Source organism: Rosa chinensis, chromosome 1 (assembly GCF_002994745.2).
Source record: "Rosa chinensis cultivar Old Blush chromosome 1, RchiOBHm-V2, whole genome shotgun sequence".
NCBI classification, from domain to species: domain Eukaryota; kingdom Viridiplantae; phylum Streptophyta; class Magnoliopsida; order Rosales; family Rosaceae; genus Rosa; species Rosa chinensis.
The window spans coordinates 37512048-37531493 of NC_037088.1; the positions used below are offsets into that span (position 1 = coordinate 37512048).

The 19446-nt window shown below is 43.8% G+C and overlaps 1 protein-coding gene and 1 long non-coding RNA gene across 2 annotated transcripts; both read right to left on the reverse strand.

Moving 5' to 3' along the window:
* Positions 1 to 357: 357 nt before the first annotated feature.
* LOC112166153 (protein WUSCHEL-like) lies at positions 358 to 870 on the reverse strand. The gene is made up of 2 exons (XM_024302930.1): positions 613 to 870; positions 358 to 462 (listed from the first exon to the last, which is right to left on the reverse strand). Exons 1-2 carry the CDS (start codon positions 868 to 870, stop codon positions 358 to 360), a joined length of 363 nt encoding a protein of 120 aa, XP_024158698.1.
* A 2940-nt stretch (positions 871 to 3810) lies between these two features.
* Positions 3811 to 4298, reverse strand: LOC121052105. The gene is made up of 3 exons (XR_005807994.1): positions 4234 to 4298; positions 4067 to 4153; positions 3811 to 3991 (listed from the first exon to the last, which is right to left on the reverse strand). It is a non-coding gene; the product is annotated as an uncharacterized LOC121052105 (long non-coding RNA).
* Positions 4299 to 19446: the final 15148 nt, after the last annotated feature.

The window sequence follows — 19446 nt, forward strand, 5'->3', positions numbered from 1 at the left end:
GAAAGAAAATTTATGTCTAGGCGACTATACTTGGGCCGCATGTCTAAACCTTGATTCACATTGTCTTATTGAATTCATCTACTTATAAATAATAATAATAATAATAATAATAATAATAATAATAAAAGTCATAAATACAACTCTTAGGGGACAATTCTAATGTTCCTACACTCGCGAAGCCCATTCATGAAGGCCTGTTTTTGAGGCCCATAATCATTTCTTCGCTACGCCTAGCAACACTATAGGGCAACACTATACAATAGTAAGCCCATTTAGCCTAAAAAAAAAAAAGTCATGAATACAACTCTTCGGGGGCAATTCTAAGTGTTCCTACACTCGCGAAGCTACTAAGCCTAGTCAGCGGCTCCGGAAACTTTTTCCAGCTTTGCCTTCATAGGAAAGGCTGAGCTCAAGGGAAATGTAAGAGCCACCACCTTGACCACCACCTCCATCGGAAGTATTCTTCATGTTGCCAAAGATGTCCTCACCGTGCATGGGAAACAGTGGAAGGGTTTTAATCTCCTGGTGATCTTCTCCTCGTTGGTCCATGATGGATCCACCAACACCAGCAGAACTAGTTGACCCAAAATTGAGATTAATGGATCCACCAACAAGCCCTGATCTTTGCTTGGGCACTTGAACATCCGAAGTGAGCTTATTATTCTTCAGCTTCTCCCGAGCCCTTTGATTCTGGAACCAATAAAAGACGTTCTTGTTCTCGATATGCCCGTACCATTTTAGCTGGAGAGTGATCCTCTGAACCTGCTCTACAGTGGGGGACTTAACTCCCTTGTCATCGTAAAGCTCCTTGAGGATTCTTATCTGATCTATAGTAGGAAGCCACCTGGTATTACTCTGCTTGCAATGCATGTTAGGACTACTCTCGGCTGCTTTGTTGCTTCCTCCATCCTCGGTTGGATGCCGGTTTTGTGGTTCCATTGATGATGGATTGAGAGAATGTGAGAATGGAAGAGTGATGATGATAAGTAATTAAGAAAGATTGCTGTTGATGAAACGATTTTGGGATTGGAAATTTGGGTTTATAATATGGAGGAACATATAGGCATGCAAATGTCCGCCCTTGGATGGACGGTCAAAGAGAAGAGTCAAGTGTCAGTAAAGCGTGATTAAAGTTGCCCTAAATTTCGGAAAAGAAGGAATTATTGGCGCGTGAGGGAACCGAACGGTTTTCGAGGATGTAACTATTCCATTTTCAATATTATCTTCTCACGGTGGAGTTTTCAACAGCTAATTAAGGCTAATTGAGTTGGGGCCAGTAAGTGGATCCAAAAGATAAATATTTTCTCAAAACCCTCGTCGCGAGGCTCGATTTGACGCAGAACATATTTTAAAAGTTCATATTTTTTCAATATACAACTATGGGGCCTATATTTGAGGCTTTGCGAGAAACAATTATTGGCTTCTCAAGAATATTGGAATATCAGGATAAGAAAATATTATTGTATTCATAAAGTGGCTGTGCGGCCAAAAGCAGTACATTCATTACAAAGCCAAAAGTGACTAGAATACAAAACAGGAATCTTCAGATATCTTTTGCATCTTTTCTCAAGTGGAAGCATCTATGGAATCCAACGTCGGGTTTAGCCGCGCCATTATCTCAAGGAAGGCAGACTTCAGGGAAGGAAAAAGAGGAGTAACGGAGCCCCCGCGCCCCCTTTACATGGAAACGGCAGAGGCATACAACATAGGCTTGGCCAACGCCAGTATCTATGAGAAGGGGAGACACCTGTAAAAGAAAATGGAGCCTCCAAGCCCCCTCAATTGGAAGCAGCTATGGAATCCAACGTCGGGTTGAGCCACGCCATTATCTCAAGGAGGGGCAGAGAGTGAAGGAATCGAATATCAGCTTGAGTCTCTGCAGCCCCTCTAGCCTTGGTAACCACCATTAGTTGGACGTGAAGTATAGGAACAACCATTCTGTAGCTTGACCCCATTCCTTCAAAGAGTCCATCCCTTCTCATCCCTCCAAGATTCTATCAAGAAGAGAAAGGGGGAGAAGGAGGTGAGAACCAAAGCCCCTTCCATCTAGAGGGCACAACACGGGCCGGGTCTAGAAAGAAGGAAACAGAGGAGGAAAGACGAAACTCAATTTGGCTTCCCTCCCTTCCCAGATTTGCTCCAAGTAGGGGATCCTAATAAAGATGATCTCGCATGATCGTGGATCTCACACTCGGAGCCCCCTCGTGTTTCTAAACCAATCTGAAGCCTGGCATTGTTGTTGCAAGATTCCAGAAAGGCGAAACAAGGGGTTGCCTAAGATTACGCCATAAGGCCAAACCCAGGCTTAAGATTACGCCATAAAGCCTAAAATTTAGAGGCTAAAGGTCATTTCATGAGGGGAAGATTTGTGAAGAAGGAGAAAGAGAAGTAAGGATTGAAAGGCCGTTTCTTGAATGTTTCAGAAAATTTGTTGTGAGTATTCCTTGCCCAAAATACAACTATTTAAAGGGACTTCAGGAAAATCCCCACCCTTGGATGGATGGTTAAAGAGTCAAACCGATGTCAGTAAATCGAGATTAGTGATTCCAAATCTCGAGAAAAAAAGGGACTCGTAGCATGTGAGAAGCTGTTTTTGAGGAGTTAGCTATTAAAAGAAGAGATTATTGGCATTTGAGGAGAACGACCAGTTTATGAGGGGGCCTACAAAGATTGGCCCGCAAGGCTCAATTTCAAACAAATTTCCTCCACGTGGCATTTCGCTGCAATGGCACCAGCTTCGGCCTGAGTGGCCCGATCTCTGATACGGACCAGGTTGCGGCCCATTTCTTCAGAAGCAGCCAAAGGCTCATCGAGTTGAGCTTCTTCTGCAACAATCACATTCTCAACAAAGGCTAAATGGGCTTGGAGGTCCTCGATCTGAAGTTTGAAGTCGGACCTTTGGATTTGTAGTTCTCGCAGGCGGATGGATCGTTCATTTAAAATATCGCGGGAGATGTCCATTTCTCGAGAGACACTATTCAAAGCCTCTTGAGCGCGTGAGCCTCGGTGTTTGCGGCCGATTGACGTCGGCGGGCCATATCAAGTTCATTCAACAGAGAGTCGATAACACTAAATTGCCACAGAGTCAAAACCTTCTCCTGGCGAAGATACCTTAGAGCTTCCAGGACTCGCCGGAGGATGTCAGTCTCCAATACCTAAGGGCCCAGATGTTCGTGAAGCACCATCTTGGCCTCATCCATAGCAGAAGGAGGAGTTATCTCCAACACCCTCATCAATCTCTCGAATCTGGTAGGAGGAGGAGGCGGCAGAGGCGCCACAGGATCACGAACCACCAATGCAAAAGGGTGGACATCTTCCTCAGTTTCTTCATCTTCAATAGGTTGGTCTATCCCTTCAGTCGCAGGAGAATCTAGAAACTCAACTCGCGGCTCACCATGGGCAAGTGGAGCAGATTCAAGCACAGGGCCCTCAGCTTCGACGGTTGTCTTATTTATTCGCTAGACTTGGGGGGAACCACCACCGTCAGTATCATTTTCCATCTCTGGGGCGACTGTCCCGCCGATATGACCCTCAGTGTTTGTAGCCATCTCCTCGGTACAAACAGAATCCTGGTCAGATTTAGAAAGTCAGAGAGTGGGGTTGGATCAAAAAGGAAAATGGAAAGCATTGGCCAACAGTAGCTTACCTCTCGAGCTGTCGGGTCAATATCTGGTACGTGGTCACCAAGAGGAAGAGGCCTCACCTCATTCAGTTCTTGGACCTCTAGTGCCGCGAGAATCTCTGTCGTCATCAGTTCCTCATAAGCAGCAGAAGCCTCAGAATGGCTTTCCACGCTTTCATGCTCCAAGGAGTCGTCATCGAAGATCGTTATTAGAATGGTAGGACCTTGCAAATGCTCTGTAGATTTGGGAGACGGAAGAGGCGCCACAAGATTAGTTGATGCTTGAACTAGCGAGAGAGTTGGCTTTTCTGCAGCAGCTGAGGATCCAGCCTCGCTCAGGCGAGAGGGATCAGTGGTCCTTTGACGAACCTGTCAAAAGATATATAATGAAAATCATGCCCAGATTCTAAAATTTAAATAGAATAAGAATGGGCCGGAGTTTACCAATCGCATTCCCAGAGGTTCGTCATCTTCAAAACTCTCTTCGACGGATTGAGACCTATCGCGTTTGCAAGCAAAGACAGCAGTGGCCTGTACGAGAAAAGAATCACAATTCAAAAAGGGGGAAAGCACCAAATATGCAAGTTTGGGATCGTTCTTAACCAAATTACCTCAGCAGGATCTTCATCATGAGAAGACTCTCCATTAGGAGTCTCCTCTACTATTGCCCTTTGTTTCCCGGCCGGAACAGAGTTTGTCTTGCTCCTGGTAGTTTGCTGCAAAACACACTCAGGAATAAGAGCGGGAAAATCATTTCATGAGGAAAAGGAATGGTGAAGAAAGACAAAAACTTACTGTTGCCCTGAGCTCGTGGATTTGTATCCCTGGACGCGATGAGCGAGAAGGTAGAATAGTTTGCGGGGGTTGTGCTGCATGGTTGGAGAAGCGCTCAAGAATCTCGTGGTCCTCCGGACCAGGACTACTCATGCCATGAAAGATCAGAACGAAGAGTTTGTCATGTGGCAGGTCCCAACAGTTCACGGACACTTCTTTCCACCAATCAGCATAATCATCGTCGACATCGTTGAGGGGGTACAATTCTCTGACCCAAGGGGGAATCACTATCAAAGTAAACTGACTCTGAAAGAGGGCGGACCCAGGTGGGGCTAATCTCCGCCAAGAGGTGTAATAATTGGCAGAATCAACCAGAGGCCAGGGTACTAACTGGGCCAACCCAAATTGGCGAGCAAAGTGGTTAGGGGCATAAAGCTCATAACTTACGCAGTCGGTGGCAAGACGAATATCCAAGGAGGAGATGACGCGACGAAAGGCCAGGAGGGCTTTTTCGCTATGATCCCGTCCACTGGGTAGAAAGCCATCGTCAAGGGGAGGAGGGAAACGCCTAGAAAGGACTATTTTTGGGTCCGGCATCTCTCCCAGCAAGTACAAGTAAATAAAACACTCGGAGTAGGGAGGAGCTTGATACCTTACATTGCGGCAAAGCCAGTTCCCCAAAAGGGAATCGACTGGAGGTTCTTTTGGAATATCATCGTGACGGAAGCGAGGGAAATAAATCTGCAGCCAAAAGGTAAAAATCCAAAAAGGGCCACTAATGTCGGTATCGAAGGGGCGCCTTATGGCCCTATAAAGGGAACGATATAACACACCCAATACAGGTTGCCCAAAGCCAACGCAAGTACCATTGTAGAGAGCAGTGGCTAGAGAATTCCAAGGCCCAGTAGGTTTGTTGGAAGAAATGCAAAAGATAAATTTGCAAAGCCAGAATTCCAGGAATGCGATACCTCCTGTATGGTCATGCTGGGTGCAGTAATAGTCGCGCCAGATTGGGTAGGATCTGCTGTGATGCCCCCGACTAGCCATATCCATTCTCAAAGAAAATTGAATGTCATCAAACTGACCATGCACATAGGGATCAAGTCAATGGGCAACCCCGTGATGGTAAGAACATCCAGTAGAGTTATGCTCATCTGCCCAAATTGGAAATCGAATGTATTGCTGGAGGTGTTCCAGAAGCAAAGAGCGGCGGCTAGAGGTGCAGGGCTAGTATTATGGGGAAGATAGAAGCATAGATCGATGGTTTGGGTGATACCCACCTCATCCCATCGGGCCAAATCTCTCGCTCGGACCTCCTGATACCAAACCTTTTCTTCAGGAGCGACGGTAGGCCAGAAGCCCACTTTCCTCCTTGGTCCCCAACTGCTAAAATCACCAGGCACCTGCCGAAGGGCCGCTATGGGATGGCGGATGGGAAGCCCATAATAGGCCATAGCATCATCTGGCAAACGATCGCGAGGTGTGGGACCCAGACTCGCTTGACTATCACCGCTACCAAAGCCCATCAGTCGACTTCTCTCCTTTCCGGTCTGACGTCTACATCGAATACTCATGTTAGTCCGCTAGTTGAATGCGGCTTTCTCAGTGATTTCATTTGCCTGATCGATAACGAATGGTTTCTTGGATGCCATTTCTAGGTCGCAAGGATTACTTCTCCATTACACCTTGATTTATAGCTCAGATATTTTTGGAGATTAATTATTAGCTAGGCCAGTAAGTGGCCCTAGTTGATAATTAATGAATCATTATTCTATCTTGAGAATCGCATCTAAGGCGACAGTGAAGATACTTCTCCATTACACCTTAATTTATAGCTCAGATATTTTGGAGATTAATTTATTAGTTGGGCCAGTGAGTGGCCCTGGTTGATAATTAATGAATCATTATTCCATCTTGAGGATCGCATCTAAGGCGACAGTGAAGATATTCCACCTTTTCTTACCACCGCAGGGCCAGCATAGCGGCATGATGTTTTTTAATTAAAACATGATTAAAACCGATGCGGTTTTAGATGCTAAAGTTGCAGCAAGTATGGTGGTTTCACTTGGTCACACGTCATGATGTCGATAGCCATGATCCAATCATCCTCTTCCGCATAAGACACGCGAAGGATTAAATGACAGCAAACAGTTTGCTATTTTGCATCTTAAGTCGCCAAGTACTATAGGCCTTGATCAAGCCAGGAAAGCGGCTCCAACCCCTACATTTGAGAAAATCAATAGAGAGCCAGCGAACAAGGCAGATACTTGCTGCTATACACATGGCGAAGCTACCACCAATGAAGAGAAGGATCCTTATTCATGATCAAAAGCAGTCTCATTCGCATGAGGGGCACACTAAAGTTCTGATCTCCTACAACCTGCTCAAGTTTCACCAATTCACTGCATACCAGACATCAGATACATGGGGGCAATAAAGTTGGCAAAGAAAGCGTCAGTTCATGACAAAGGCAATCCAGATTATGGCATTCATGCTTTATGGCCTATTTAGAGGTCTATATGGAAACAGTCAAGCCAATACAAGTGGCTTTGGAGCAACAACATTATAAGAGTAGTGCTGATTCAAGAACTCTTCAGTCAAGACGAAGACCTTTGACTTCGAGGTCTGGGGGGCAATGTTTGGACCCAAAATGAGCATTTTGGCCTGACAAGGCATGTGTTGGAGAAATTGAGCCAATGTCAGTGGCTCAAGCTATATATTGTCGACAAGTTCGAAATATATTATTTAGAGGCTAAATAAAGCCTACTATGGAGAATTATGCGAGCTATAAGAAAAGGAAATGATGGAAGCATGGAAATGAAAAGTCAACTTTAGCACATTTTCTTACTTCGGCTAGGAGAAACCGAGCTAAACAAGGAAAGAGGGGCGGAAGACTAACCAAACAAGATTCAAATAAGTTAAAACTTTCCAGATTAATACTAGACATCCCAAGGATAATTTCTTATGAAAAGTGCAAGATCTAGTTTTAAGTGGAAAGCCTTCAAACAATCAGCCCAATTTTCTACAGAAGCAAAACTGGAAAACTGGACCTGTAAGAGGTCCAGCAGCGTTTTTGGCCCAACCACTATACTAAAAGCTCTGAAATTTTACCAGGATGATCTACACTCATAGTGGAATATTTTTATGAAGAAGTCACGGTCAAAATCTTAATTCTTGATGGAGATATAATTGAAGGAATAAAGGAGCCGAAAGTGCAGCCGAAAGTGCTTCCTTATCTCCAAAATTCATCATTCCTTATCTCCAATTATGCTTCTTTATCTCTTTATCTCCAAAATTCATCATTTCTTATCTCCAATTAATGCTCCACTATCATTTGTTTAATGCCAACTGCTTTGGCATGGTAGCCTATAAATAGAGGTTACAAATTCATCATAAAACACACATTCACAACATCAAAACATCTCTAAGATGATCTAAGTTCTCTCTAGAGCAATCTCTCTAAGAGCAACTCCTCTCCTTCTTTTTCTCTTACCGGTGATCACACTCCTAGTCCTAGTCTTCTCAGAAGCCGACTTTTAGTGCCACCAAACCCTCTGTCAACATACTTCGGTCCTAGTCTCCTCGGGAGCCGACGGTAGTGCCGCGACCACAACGGTTACAGAACCAGCCAAGCAAAGGTAACGCCCTAGCAACCCAGTCAAGCTAAAGTCACGCTTTAGCAAGTTCTCCTCACTTCCCAGTGGTTCTCGCTCTGCTCGATCTACAACATTGAGTATCGATTGTGATTTTCAAGAAGCTCAGCAAAAATCCTCGCCATGAGGCACAAAGAATCCCACGACGAGGTTGGTGCTCTCCTCGTCCACAATCGCTTGAAAGAAGTCAGGTCAAGGGACACCCCGACGACCGCACCCGAACTGTGCTGGCACGCCCGCGCAGAAAAGAGACTGTTGACCAGCTGCAACAAAATTGGAGCCAAACAGTCTGTGTGTAAAACATCTGTCACAGATGTCTTTGAGCATAAAAATATCTAATAATTTATATTTTTTGCTATCACACATAGATATCTGTGTGTAAAACATTTGTCACAGATGTCTGTGATCATAAAGTTATCTAATAATTTATATTTTTGTTATCACACGCAGATATCTGTGTGTAAAACATTTGTCACAGATGTCTGTGAGCATAAAATTATTTAATAATTTATATTTTTGTTATCACACACAGATATCTATGTGTAAAACCTTTGTCACTGGTGTCAATCAGTGTAAAATTATAATAAATTAAATTTTTTGCTATCACACACGGATATCTCTATGTAGAACGTTCCCCAGAGATGTCAGTATCTATTAAATATTTGGGGCACACAGATATCTATGAAACAATTTTTATCACACAGATTTCAGTTAGAAATATTGTCAACATGTGCTCATGTAGGGTGAAGCTGATCATTCACACTGAAATCTGTTGCTAGAAAGCAAATCCCACAGATTTCTTATCAGTGTGAAAGTCAGTAGGTCTAAAACCAGTGTGCATTGTTACTTTTTCTTGTAGTGATAGTTGCGTTACAAAAATCCTCATAGAGAACATCCTGTAAGAAGTCTCTAGCCTCAACTAAAGAAAGATCCACAATGTGATCTAGACTAGCAAAGTGAGCCAACCTATTCACTAAACTATTTGCTTCACGATAAACATGTCGAATCCTAACATAATCAAAAGGTTGCATATATTCTCTACAATCCTCAAGAATTCGACTTACCTTCGAGTTATCCTCCGCTTGGCTATCCATGGCAACAACAAGGATGGAACAATCACACTCTATTTCCACCTCCTTCCAACCCTGTTGAATTGCTAAAAGCAACCTTGCTTTGCAGGCCTCAGCTTCACTATGAAAAGCTGAACTCAAATAAGGGATCATTCTGGACCATGCTGCTTTGAAGCTACCAATATCATCACGGATCACAACCCCATTGCCTCCTCTCCCATCAGTACTCCTATAAGCACCATCAATGTTTAGTTTTAGTCTCCCCCTAGGTGAAAACATCCATTTTGGAGCAGCCCCTCTATTATTCGTTGCTGGCACCTTCAGAGGATGAAGACGTTGATATTCAAAGAGCAGATGCATGGCCCAACTAACTGCATGCATGGGGTTGAAAGTCCCCCCATCCCAAACTAATTTATTCCTTTCTGACCAAATAGTCCAAAGCAGCATAAAAAACACATCAATTTGTTGCTTTGTGAGTATGTCTAGCATATTAAGAACCCAATTCTTCATGGACGTAGTTGCATGGCTTCTAGCACGTAGACCGAGAGAACTATATAACCAGAAACATGCAATAACATTGCAATCTTTAAAGACATGTAAACTGGTTTCAGTCTCACATTGACAAAATACACATACCTGGTCACCTAATTGAACCCTTCTGCTCAGGCTAGCTTTCGTCAGAATAATATTCTAGCACAATCTCCAAATAAAACTCCTCACCTTTGGTTGAACCCTAGCCCGCCAAATTAACTTCCATAATCTCTTGTCACCATCTATATTGGACGTCGAGGCTTGTGTAGGAAGAGAGGCAGTGCTTCTCACAATATGATACCCACTCTTGACATTGTAAACACCATGCTTGTCAAAATGCCATATTAGTCTATCCGCCCGGTTTCTCAAACTAAGAAGAATCTTACGTATCAACTCCACTTCATCATCGAAGAATAACTCCTCCAGCCAATCAAGCATCCAATCATTAGACTCCGGGCAAATCAAGTCCGCAACCCATAAGTCCTCCAAGCCTTCAAAAGGCTTAGCATAGGGTCAAAACATGTATGGTCTGGGGATCCAAGGATCTAACTAGACATAAACATTTATACCCGAGCCAATTTGGTATCTAATACCTCTTTCAAAGAGACCTTTACCTTTCATAAGACTCCACCATGTATAAGAGTCCCCAGGGCTTACACTTGCATGCATAAAATCACTCTTAGGGAAGTATTTAGCCTTCAACGTTTTACCAAGTAGAGAGTTAGGGTACTTGATTAACCTCCACCCTTATTTGGCAAGGAAAGCTTGATTGAAATACTCCATATTATAGAAGCCTAAACCACCTTCGTCTTTTGGAACACATAGCTTGTCCCATGCTAGCTAGTGTATCTTCCTTCCCTTCTCCAAGTCCCCCCACCAAAATTCTGCCATGCATCTATGCATCTCTTGACACAAATGTTTCGGTAATTCAAAGCAACTCATCACGTATGTAGGCACCGATTGGACAACCGCTTTAATCATTACTTCTTTCCCAGCTGCACTAAGAGTCTTGTCTTTCCAACCTTTCATCTTGTTCCTGGCCTTCTCCGTAATGAATTGGAAGGCTTCCGTCTTTGAATAGCTAACTTCAGTTGGAAGACCTAAATACTTGTCATGTTTATCAACTCTGACCACCCCAAAAACAGCAGCCAATTCTTCTTGGAGAACCAGATCAACGTTCCTAGAGAACAAGATACAACTCTTTTGGAAATTTATTTGTTGACCCGAGGCTTCCTCATAATGTTTCAGAATCTCCTTCAACCTATCACATTCTTCTTTTTCAGCCTTCATAAGATGAAAGAATCGTCCACGAAGAATAAATGATTTATAGATGGTGCCCCAGTAGCAATAGAGATCCCGTGCAAACTCTGCTGCTCCTCTGCTTGAGTTAACATTCTGGACAAACCTTTAGCACAAAGCAAAAAAAGATAGGGAGAAATCGAGTCACCTTGATGTAGGCCCCTGGATGGAATAAGGCTCCCTCTAGGTGACACAGTCCTCACACACCCCATAATCCGTTTGATCCAGATATGATGGAAACCAATATTGCGTATCACTACTTCAATAAAATCCCATTCAACCCTATCATATGCCTTACTCATGTCCAATTTCAGAGCTCCAAAGCCTTGTGAATTACCAGTGCACCTCTTCAAAAAATGCGACAACTCAAATGCAAGCAGAGAGTTATCTAATATTTGTCTTCCGGGAACGAAGGCACATTGTTTTAGAGCAATAATATCATGAAGAGGAGGCTTTAACCTATTAGCTAGTACCTTGGACCCCAATTTGTATAACACGTTATAGAGGCTAATTGGCCTAAGTTTTTGCATATGCTCCAACTCTTTCACTTGAGGTATCAGAGTGACAAAGGTATCATTCACTTCCCTAAGCAAAGAATCGGAGTTCATGAAGCAACGAACCGCGGCAGTGACATCCCTACCCACCACTGACCAATAGCGTTGATAGAAGATAGGGGAGAAACTGTCTAGACCTGAGGCCTTCAAAGGCTGCATTTGTTTCAACACCTTGAGTACTTCACTCTCTTCAAACTCCTTAACTAACTCCACGTTCATCACGTTCATCTCATTTGAGATAACCTGTGGAAATAAATTAGTCAACAACTCCATGTTTGTAGGGTGGCTAGTTGTAAACAAATTACCAAAATAGTCTAGCACAATTTTTCCCAACTCAATATCCTCCATGCACCAAACTCCTTCATTATTGAACAGTCCCTTGATCTCATTCCTTCTTTTCTTGTTGCTAGCTCTTTGGTGAAAAAACCGAGTATTCATGTCACCTTCAGACAACCACATAACTCGTGAGCGTTATTTCCAATAGTCATGCTCATGAATCAATAAATCATTTAGCCTGGCTTCCAGGTCCAGACGTTCCTCTTCAGGGTATGCAGACAAGGATTTATCAAAATACACAGCCAGTTTTGCCCTAGTGCGCTCAATCTCAGCCTTCAAATTACCAGACTAATGCTTGGTCCATTCCCACAAAGCTTGTCTAGTGTGCTCAATCTTTAGACTATTTGAAAAGGATCGTTACCCTCCACGTCTTTCCAACCTTTTTTCACAACGCTGGCACATTCTTGATCTTGTAACCAATGAGCTTCAAAGTGAAAACTCTTTTTTTTCCTCCTCCTCTTTGGTCTAGTAGAGCGTACCTCCAAAAGAATCGGAAGATGATCTGACTTTGAAGGTTTCAAGTTGGTAACCCGGGATGCCGGAAAAATATCCGTCCATTCCTGGGTAGCCATGAACCGATCCAGACGTACCTTGATTTCCTGTCCCGCACACTTTCCCCTCCAAGTGAAGCATGGCCCAACAAAGTTTAGGTCACGCAGAAGACACCCCTCCACGCACCTCCTGAAGACCTCCATTTGCCTAGGACACCTGGGAGGACCCCCCCCTCCTTTTCACAAGCCTTAAGTACTTCATTAAAATCCCCTCCGATTACCCAAGGTCTGTTATTGTTGCACCCTAGCTTACTGATTAACTCCCAGGTCACATGATGTAGCTCCACCTTTGAATGGCCATATATACCTATAAACCTCCAACGGTTTATGTCACTCACACTTCCAACTAGGACATCAATATGGTTATCCGAGTAGGTGCTAAGGGACACCTCAATATCCTCTCTCCAAAGTAAGCACAAGCCTCCTGCTCTTGACACCCTCCCATTAGGGTTTCTCAAAATCTTACACTTTACCGCAAACGCATTGTGGAAACCCAATTGAACTTTTACACGATCCATCTCTTGGGCCGTACATCTTGTTTCACTAAGGAAAATTATATCGAGAATGTTTCGGGTAACCAACCCTTTAAGCCCATTCATTGTCCAAGGGTTCCCGATCCCTTGGCAGTTCCAACATAAAACATTCATGCCTCGTAATGGGTCGAATCCGGACCCATCACGGAGGGACGATTAGAAGTACGCCCTGGACTCTTCTTTGGTGAAACAGAAACCTTGTGGAGCACAAACCCCGTCTTTGCTACCTTACTCTGCCTTTTATTTTGAGATCCAATATGTTTTGAAGACTCCCTAGTCACTTTGCCATGCACGTCATTATTCTTGTTACCATGCACGTCTCCATTCACCATACCATGTACCAGGCCATTTAAATCACCACTCCTCAAATCATGCATGTCCACCTTCTTCTTATCATGCAAAGCCCCCACATTCTTTTTGCCATGCAAACCCCACCTTGCTATGCATGTTTCCATTTCCCATGCCATGCACGTCTTCAACCTTTACACCATCCATATCAGAATTTATTTTGCAAGGAATTAGAGGCCCACCACTTCCTGACCCAATAATAGACCCAACCTCTTTCAATGGCAGCGCAATCAACTCCGTATTCTTCTCCCACAAATGCTCCATCACATCCATATCTTCTAAATTCCTAGAAGTCAGCTGCGCGATATTGGGATCTAAACAACTCCCATAATTCAAAATATGGTTAACTTCGAAATCCTTACCAAAACAATCCACCCTCTGTGAATGCCCAATTAATGCCGACGCAAACTCCGGACTAACCATAACAGGTATGTAACGTCCCGAACCAGGATTTACTGATTTACTAATCATTAGGGCGGTAAACGACATTTACTTTCACTTTTATTGTCATTTCAGCACTTTTAGTGACCCCAAAAGTTGACTTTTTGTTCGGGTCAAAATTTGAGAAAATGTTCTTCATGAAAGTTGTAGAGGACGTTAAACCAAGCGCGTGGATATGTGGTACGTAAAAATCGGAATTCATATGCGAAAGTTATGCCTTAAAATATGGAGTTACTATTCACGGTATCTTTCTATATATATAGAAAGTTACTGTGGTAGATTTCCATTTCTGGAAACCTACCACGACTTTCTCTCTCTTCCTCTCCCTCTTTCCCCCGCGTCGGCCTCTCTCCTTCTCCCCTTCGTTTTGCCGCCGTCCGGCCACCAATCGTCGAGCCCAGGGTGACGGTCGACTGCTCTCTTCCTCTCCTATACGCCTGTGGTCGTAGGTCGTCGTGATTTGGCCGGAGAAGCTCGAATTCAAGCCAAGAAGATTACTGTAGAAGTTTGTTATTTCCGGCGATATCTTTCGATTCCGACTGTCTCCGGCCATCAAACCGGCGTCGAAGGTACGGTTTTTGCTAAGGATCATTTCCCCCCTAGCCTTGAGCCACGATTTGCAGTGTGGAGGTCGAATCGAAGAAATTTCAAATCCTAGGGTTCTTGAATTTTCTGGAAATTTTTCACCGGCCAAATTGGAGCTCTTCCAGGTAAAATTTGAACTTTTTGTAGTTGAGAAAGAGGTTGGGTTTGTTGAGTAGATGGTGCTGCCAAATTTTGGTGGCCATCGGAGGTGGTTGCCAGTGGCGCATGGGGCCCACGCGCTGCCACTGTTGGTGGGGCGTGGAGGCGTGTAAGGCAGTGTTTTAATTCCGGTTTTTAGCCCATTAAATTTTATATATGTTGTAGAGCTTGTATGTGAAGTTTGGTGAATTATGGAGGAGTTTGGAATTATTTGTGAATTTCCGAAGTTTGAAGTTTTGTGATTGAATTGTTGGAAATCCGGCCGTCGGATTTCCCTCGTTTTCGTTGTGGAATATGTTAATTGAGGAATTGGTGTTGTGGGAGAGATTTGGGTTGAATTTGAGAAGTAATGGAGATAGGGATTTTCAGGTTTTGTTTAGGTTCGTAATTATTTTATCGGATTGCCGTTTACAGAAATATAATTGAGTACAGGGCAATGCCGCGAGCTACGGTTAAATGAAGGAACTCGTTTGCGTGGTCGCCCAATAGTACTGTGAGTGGACCTTTGCTTTTAAATATGGATGCATGCAAATGTTTTTCCCGAATTAATTATTTAATTATCTAATCCATGTTATTATATTTTGCTTTCGGGAAATTATTGTTGATTTGTCTTGATTTGTTTTGGGAAATGAATTAGTGACTTAAATTATTGTTTTAATTTATCGAGCATATTAAACGGATTTAAATATTTTTATTACTATGTCAATTGGATTTTCAAATTGTTGTTATGCTCGATTTTGAATTTGAGATTTATGCGAAATTTCGTTGAAGTAATTTTCAGAGGTGATTTCCGGAATTAATTATATTTCTATTCGTTGTTTTGAAGATTTTATGGGGTGCGGGGTCACGTCATTGGAATATGCTTATTTCTCTCCTATTTATTTTTGAATTTGAGATTTTCTTGGCGTGTGGGACACGTCATGGGAAATTCTTTTGCGAGAGTTGGGGAAGCCTTATGTATTTATGGATTTACTGTGGTTTTCGGATTTTCTGTTGCCATACTTTGGGTGACTATTATCATTGCTAGCATTGATCTTCCGCCTTTGTGGTGAGGTGATGGGATCACCGAAGCCCTCCGCTTTTGTGGCGCTGGTTATTGTCTCTGTGACAGTAATTCTAAAGCCCAGTATCTTATCGCTACACATAGTGGCGTAAGGGTATATTATGGGAGTAATGGGAGTACTTTAGCCTGGGAGGCTATCACCCGAGCCTGGGAGGCTCACTCGTATGGCTATCTTCTTCCCCTACTCATTATATTATTCTTGATTAGCGGGGCTAGTCCGATTTCCGTTTAACCAGCGGGGCTTGTCTTATTTCCTTGAGTATCAGAGTTTCAACCTTCTCTTTTAGTTGTTTGTGACTAGCGGGGCTAGTCGGTTTTTCTTGTGCGAAACTTCTCTTGGTTTGTTTTCTGTAATTATTGCATGCATCGGGAGTTTTTAAAGAAATAAATGTAGGAAAGTATGAAATCCTTTTTCTTTTAAATTGTTTATTTTTGTCCACTCACGCTAACGTTTTTCGTCTACTTTCCCCTGGGCCCTTCGGTTTCAAATGCCCAGTTTGCAGGCTAGGTTAATTGAGGTCGGGCGTACATGGAGTCGAGGCATAGCCAACAGCATTGCTTCCGCGTACTCATTCTATTTCTGTTTTCGTTGTTACCTAGTGGGTTAGTATTGCTCTGATAATCTGTGGGATCAATATTGTATTGGGGTTGAGACCATTATATGTGAGATCGGAGTTGTGATTTGGGGAGCAGGTGGCTCCAGGAGAATAAGGATAGATGATTTAGAAGTGTAAATGTTTTCCTACAGGTTTTGGGTAGCCTACTTTTAGGGGAAGTTCCGCCAAATTTTTGGTAGAATTTCTTCTAAGGTAGGCCCCACAGGGCCACTTCGGATTTCGGGATGAAATCTGGGGCAGGTCCTGTCAGGTACGTCCCTCAAACCACCGCCACCGCCCTTCACCGGCTCCGAAACCCCACTCCGGCCACCCGCAACTGCAGCTTTCCTTCTTTTCGCCGCCCTTACCTCCACCAAAGGCTTACCCCCATCTGTGCTTTCCACCTCCATCTCTTCCCCTTCAGCTCTCTCATTCCCCACCTCATTTTCATCTCTCTCTTCCCTGGTCCTTGTCAGCCCAATAACCGGCAGCTCAGGAGCCTCCATAATCCACCTAGTCCTCTGCTTAGGTATTAAACTGAACCTACGCCCCTCACCTGTTGAGGTAGCTTCATGCAGCGATGGGCCCTGTTGAGCAAGGAGCCACTCCTCTTTTCATTCAGCGTTAAGTAAAGCATCATAGGCAGGCTCCGTTAATTCCCTCACCACCCTTCTAGGGAAACTCATCCCCATGTGTGACAACAAACCGTAGAAAAAACAGAAGTGGGGCAGCCTTTCGTACTCCAGATCGAAACGCTTGCTCTTTGGCCACCCTGCCGGCTGGAAAATCACCCACCTCTTCAGAGATACCCCAACATCGATCCCAACTCTAATCCATAAGAAAACACCAAGTGCTCCAACTCCCTTTACCGCATGAATAAATTGACCAATTGCTTGCCCGATGACCCGACAGGTTTTCACCACTCTCGTATCCTCCAAATACACCAGCGGCAAACCCCTAACTCTAACCCAGAAGTACTGGGATTGAAGATAAACCTGTAAGGGGTCTTCCATGCGGTCGGTGATCGCCACCGCCAGCAGCGATTTATCAAAGGACCATGGGCTACCCTTCAGCGCCCATTTTAGATCAGCCTCATTTTTGAAAGAGAAAAGAAACCTCCTATCCCCACCAACCGAGCAAGCAGTAGTCCTTGATCGATCAGAGGGGTCAGATTTAGGGATCCACAGGCTCCTCATAGTATTGATGAGAGCCTCTACCTTAACGGTTTTGTCTGTCATCAACTCCGCCATGAGAAAGCACCGCCGCGGTGGCACCTCTACCTCCTCCTGTTGAACCACCACCCCCACATCTGTGTCTGCTAATGCAAGTTTCCTCGCAAAGTTTCCAACCACTTCTTCCATTGTACAGAGCCACTGAGTGATTGACAACCACGTTTTGAGAATGAAGAGCAAATAACTGGACATAAATCCAACAACCACTGCCGTCACAATGGACACTGCCTTATCCTTAGAGAAGAGATATCGGCAACCCTTTATTTAATGCTACATTATTCAATTTTATAGAAAATGTGGGCAGTGACTTAATTAGATGAAGGTAAGCTGTTTGAAGAAATGTTATGTGAGCCCTGGAAAAATTCGAAACTTTTAGCGAGATTGTTTAAAGAATTTAACTTTCAATCTCAGTAATTACTCAGGAATATTTGTCTAAATTTTTCACAAGGTGTAATCTATAATTTTTGGACTCGATAAGAAAATACATGACGCAACGAGTCCATAATAATTTTCGGAAAAATTTTTTTGATTAAAGAAATTAGAAAATCACGTGGAGTGATGTGAGCCGTAAATTTCCTCCACCGACTGATCTGGGTCGTTGATTTTATTTCAAAGGGTAAGTGGCCACATCAGATCGAGAGGGGATCAGAGCTCCTGACCCGTTTTACAGCCGCCAACCTGAAAGAGATGACCCGGTAGGAACTCTTCCTTCCGGCCATATCCCGGTGGCGTCCCACGGGCGTTCACCTCGTTATTCTCAGCGCTGACACGTCTGTGGTGGTGGATCGTCTATTTGCGGATCGTGGAGAGAGATTCGACGCTTGAAATGTTTGAACTTTCCAAAGGTAACTTCGCCGTCAGGCCTCATCACGACGAATCACAGGATCCAGTCGCTTCCCCTCCTCATCACCAATACGCTGTTGGTCTCGGATCGTCCATTTGACGACGGATGGGGACGGTACGACGTCGAGAAGCCGCTGCAATTCTGACGGTTTCTGGAAATTTTCCGGTGACGTTTGGTGTTGCTTGAGGTAGGAATTGGGGTTCGGTGATGCTTGGGTCCTTGTTGTATTTCAAACTGAAGGAGAGAAATAGGGTGAGCTCAGCCTGACCTTTATTGAGCATGGTAGCCGCACTTTTAGGCTTGCTCAACGTGGCCTCTGTTGGCGCTACTTTGATTATCAAAGGTAAATTCACAATGAAACTATTCTTCTGGTGAATTATGGCCGAATGGTTGGGTGGAAGTTCAATTGAGAATTTGATTTAGAATTGGTTTATACTTATGTTAAATTGGCTGGGAATTTTTAATGGAGTGTTGACTGTTGTGGTTCAATTGATGAATTTGTGGTTCAGTTGGGTTTGGTATCAAAGTTTGAACCAGCTGAATAGTTGTAGTGCTGAAATGCGAGTGTGAACTATGTGGCACATGTGGAAATGGTTTAATTAGTGTTCTAAAACTTGGCCGCCCAAGCTCCTACTCGATTAATTGCTAATCGGTGCTCTTGGGCTGTTTGATTTTGAGCGGGCGCCTAGGCGGACTGGACGGGCGCCTAGCCTTCTATGCGGCTAGCCGGAATTTGCTAGGCAGTGACTCTGGGCGAGTCTCTCTCTCCTTCAGTCGACAACCACGCCTCTCTTTCTCTCCTTCTGTCGACAACCACGCCTCTCTTTCTCTTCTTCAGTCACTCGAGCCTCTATCTCTCTCTCTCTCTCTCTCATTCCTTCAGTCACCCACGCCTCTCTCTCTCTCTCTCATTCATTCAATCACTCTCGCCTCTCTCTTTCCTCTCTTTCCACTCAATTCTTAATCTCTCTTCATTCTCAAGTCTTCGGATAGTTGGGATTCTATGAATTTGGCTAGTGAATGTTGGGTTGAATGTCAATCTGATTATTGGGTTGAATTGGTTTGCCTGATTTTCACATAAAGGGTGTTTCTTTTTTGAATCGAGATTCTGGGTTTTATTGGGTTGGACGAATTTTTGATGGTAATTGCGTCTATATATTATCTTTTGAGTGGACGCGGTGATTGAACAATGATAAAAAGAAGGAAAATTGATGAAGAGAGAGATGAAAGAGAATGTGCAGGTGGTCGTTGTTGG

Bases quoted from the DNA above. Each gene is read 5' to 3' on its own strand.
- LOC112166153 (XM_024302930.1), bottom strand. From the start codon at position 870: ATGCATTGCAAGCAGAGTAATACCAGGTGGCTTCCTACTATAGATCAG. The intron at 463-612 runs GTTGGTGGATCC...GGCAACATGAAG, and splicing joins CCAAGCAAAGATCAGGGCTT to AATACTTCCGATGGAGGTGG.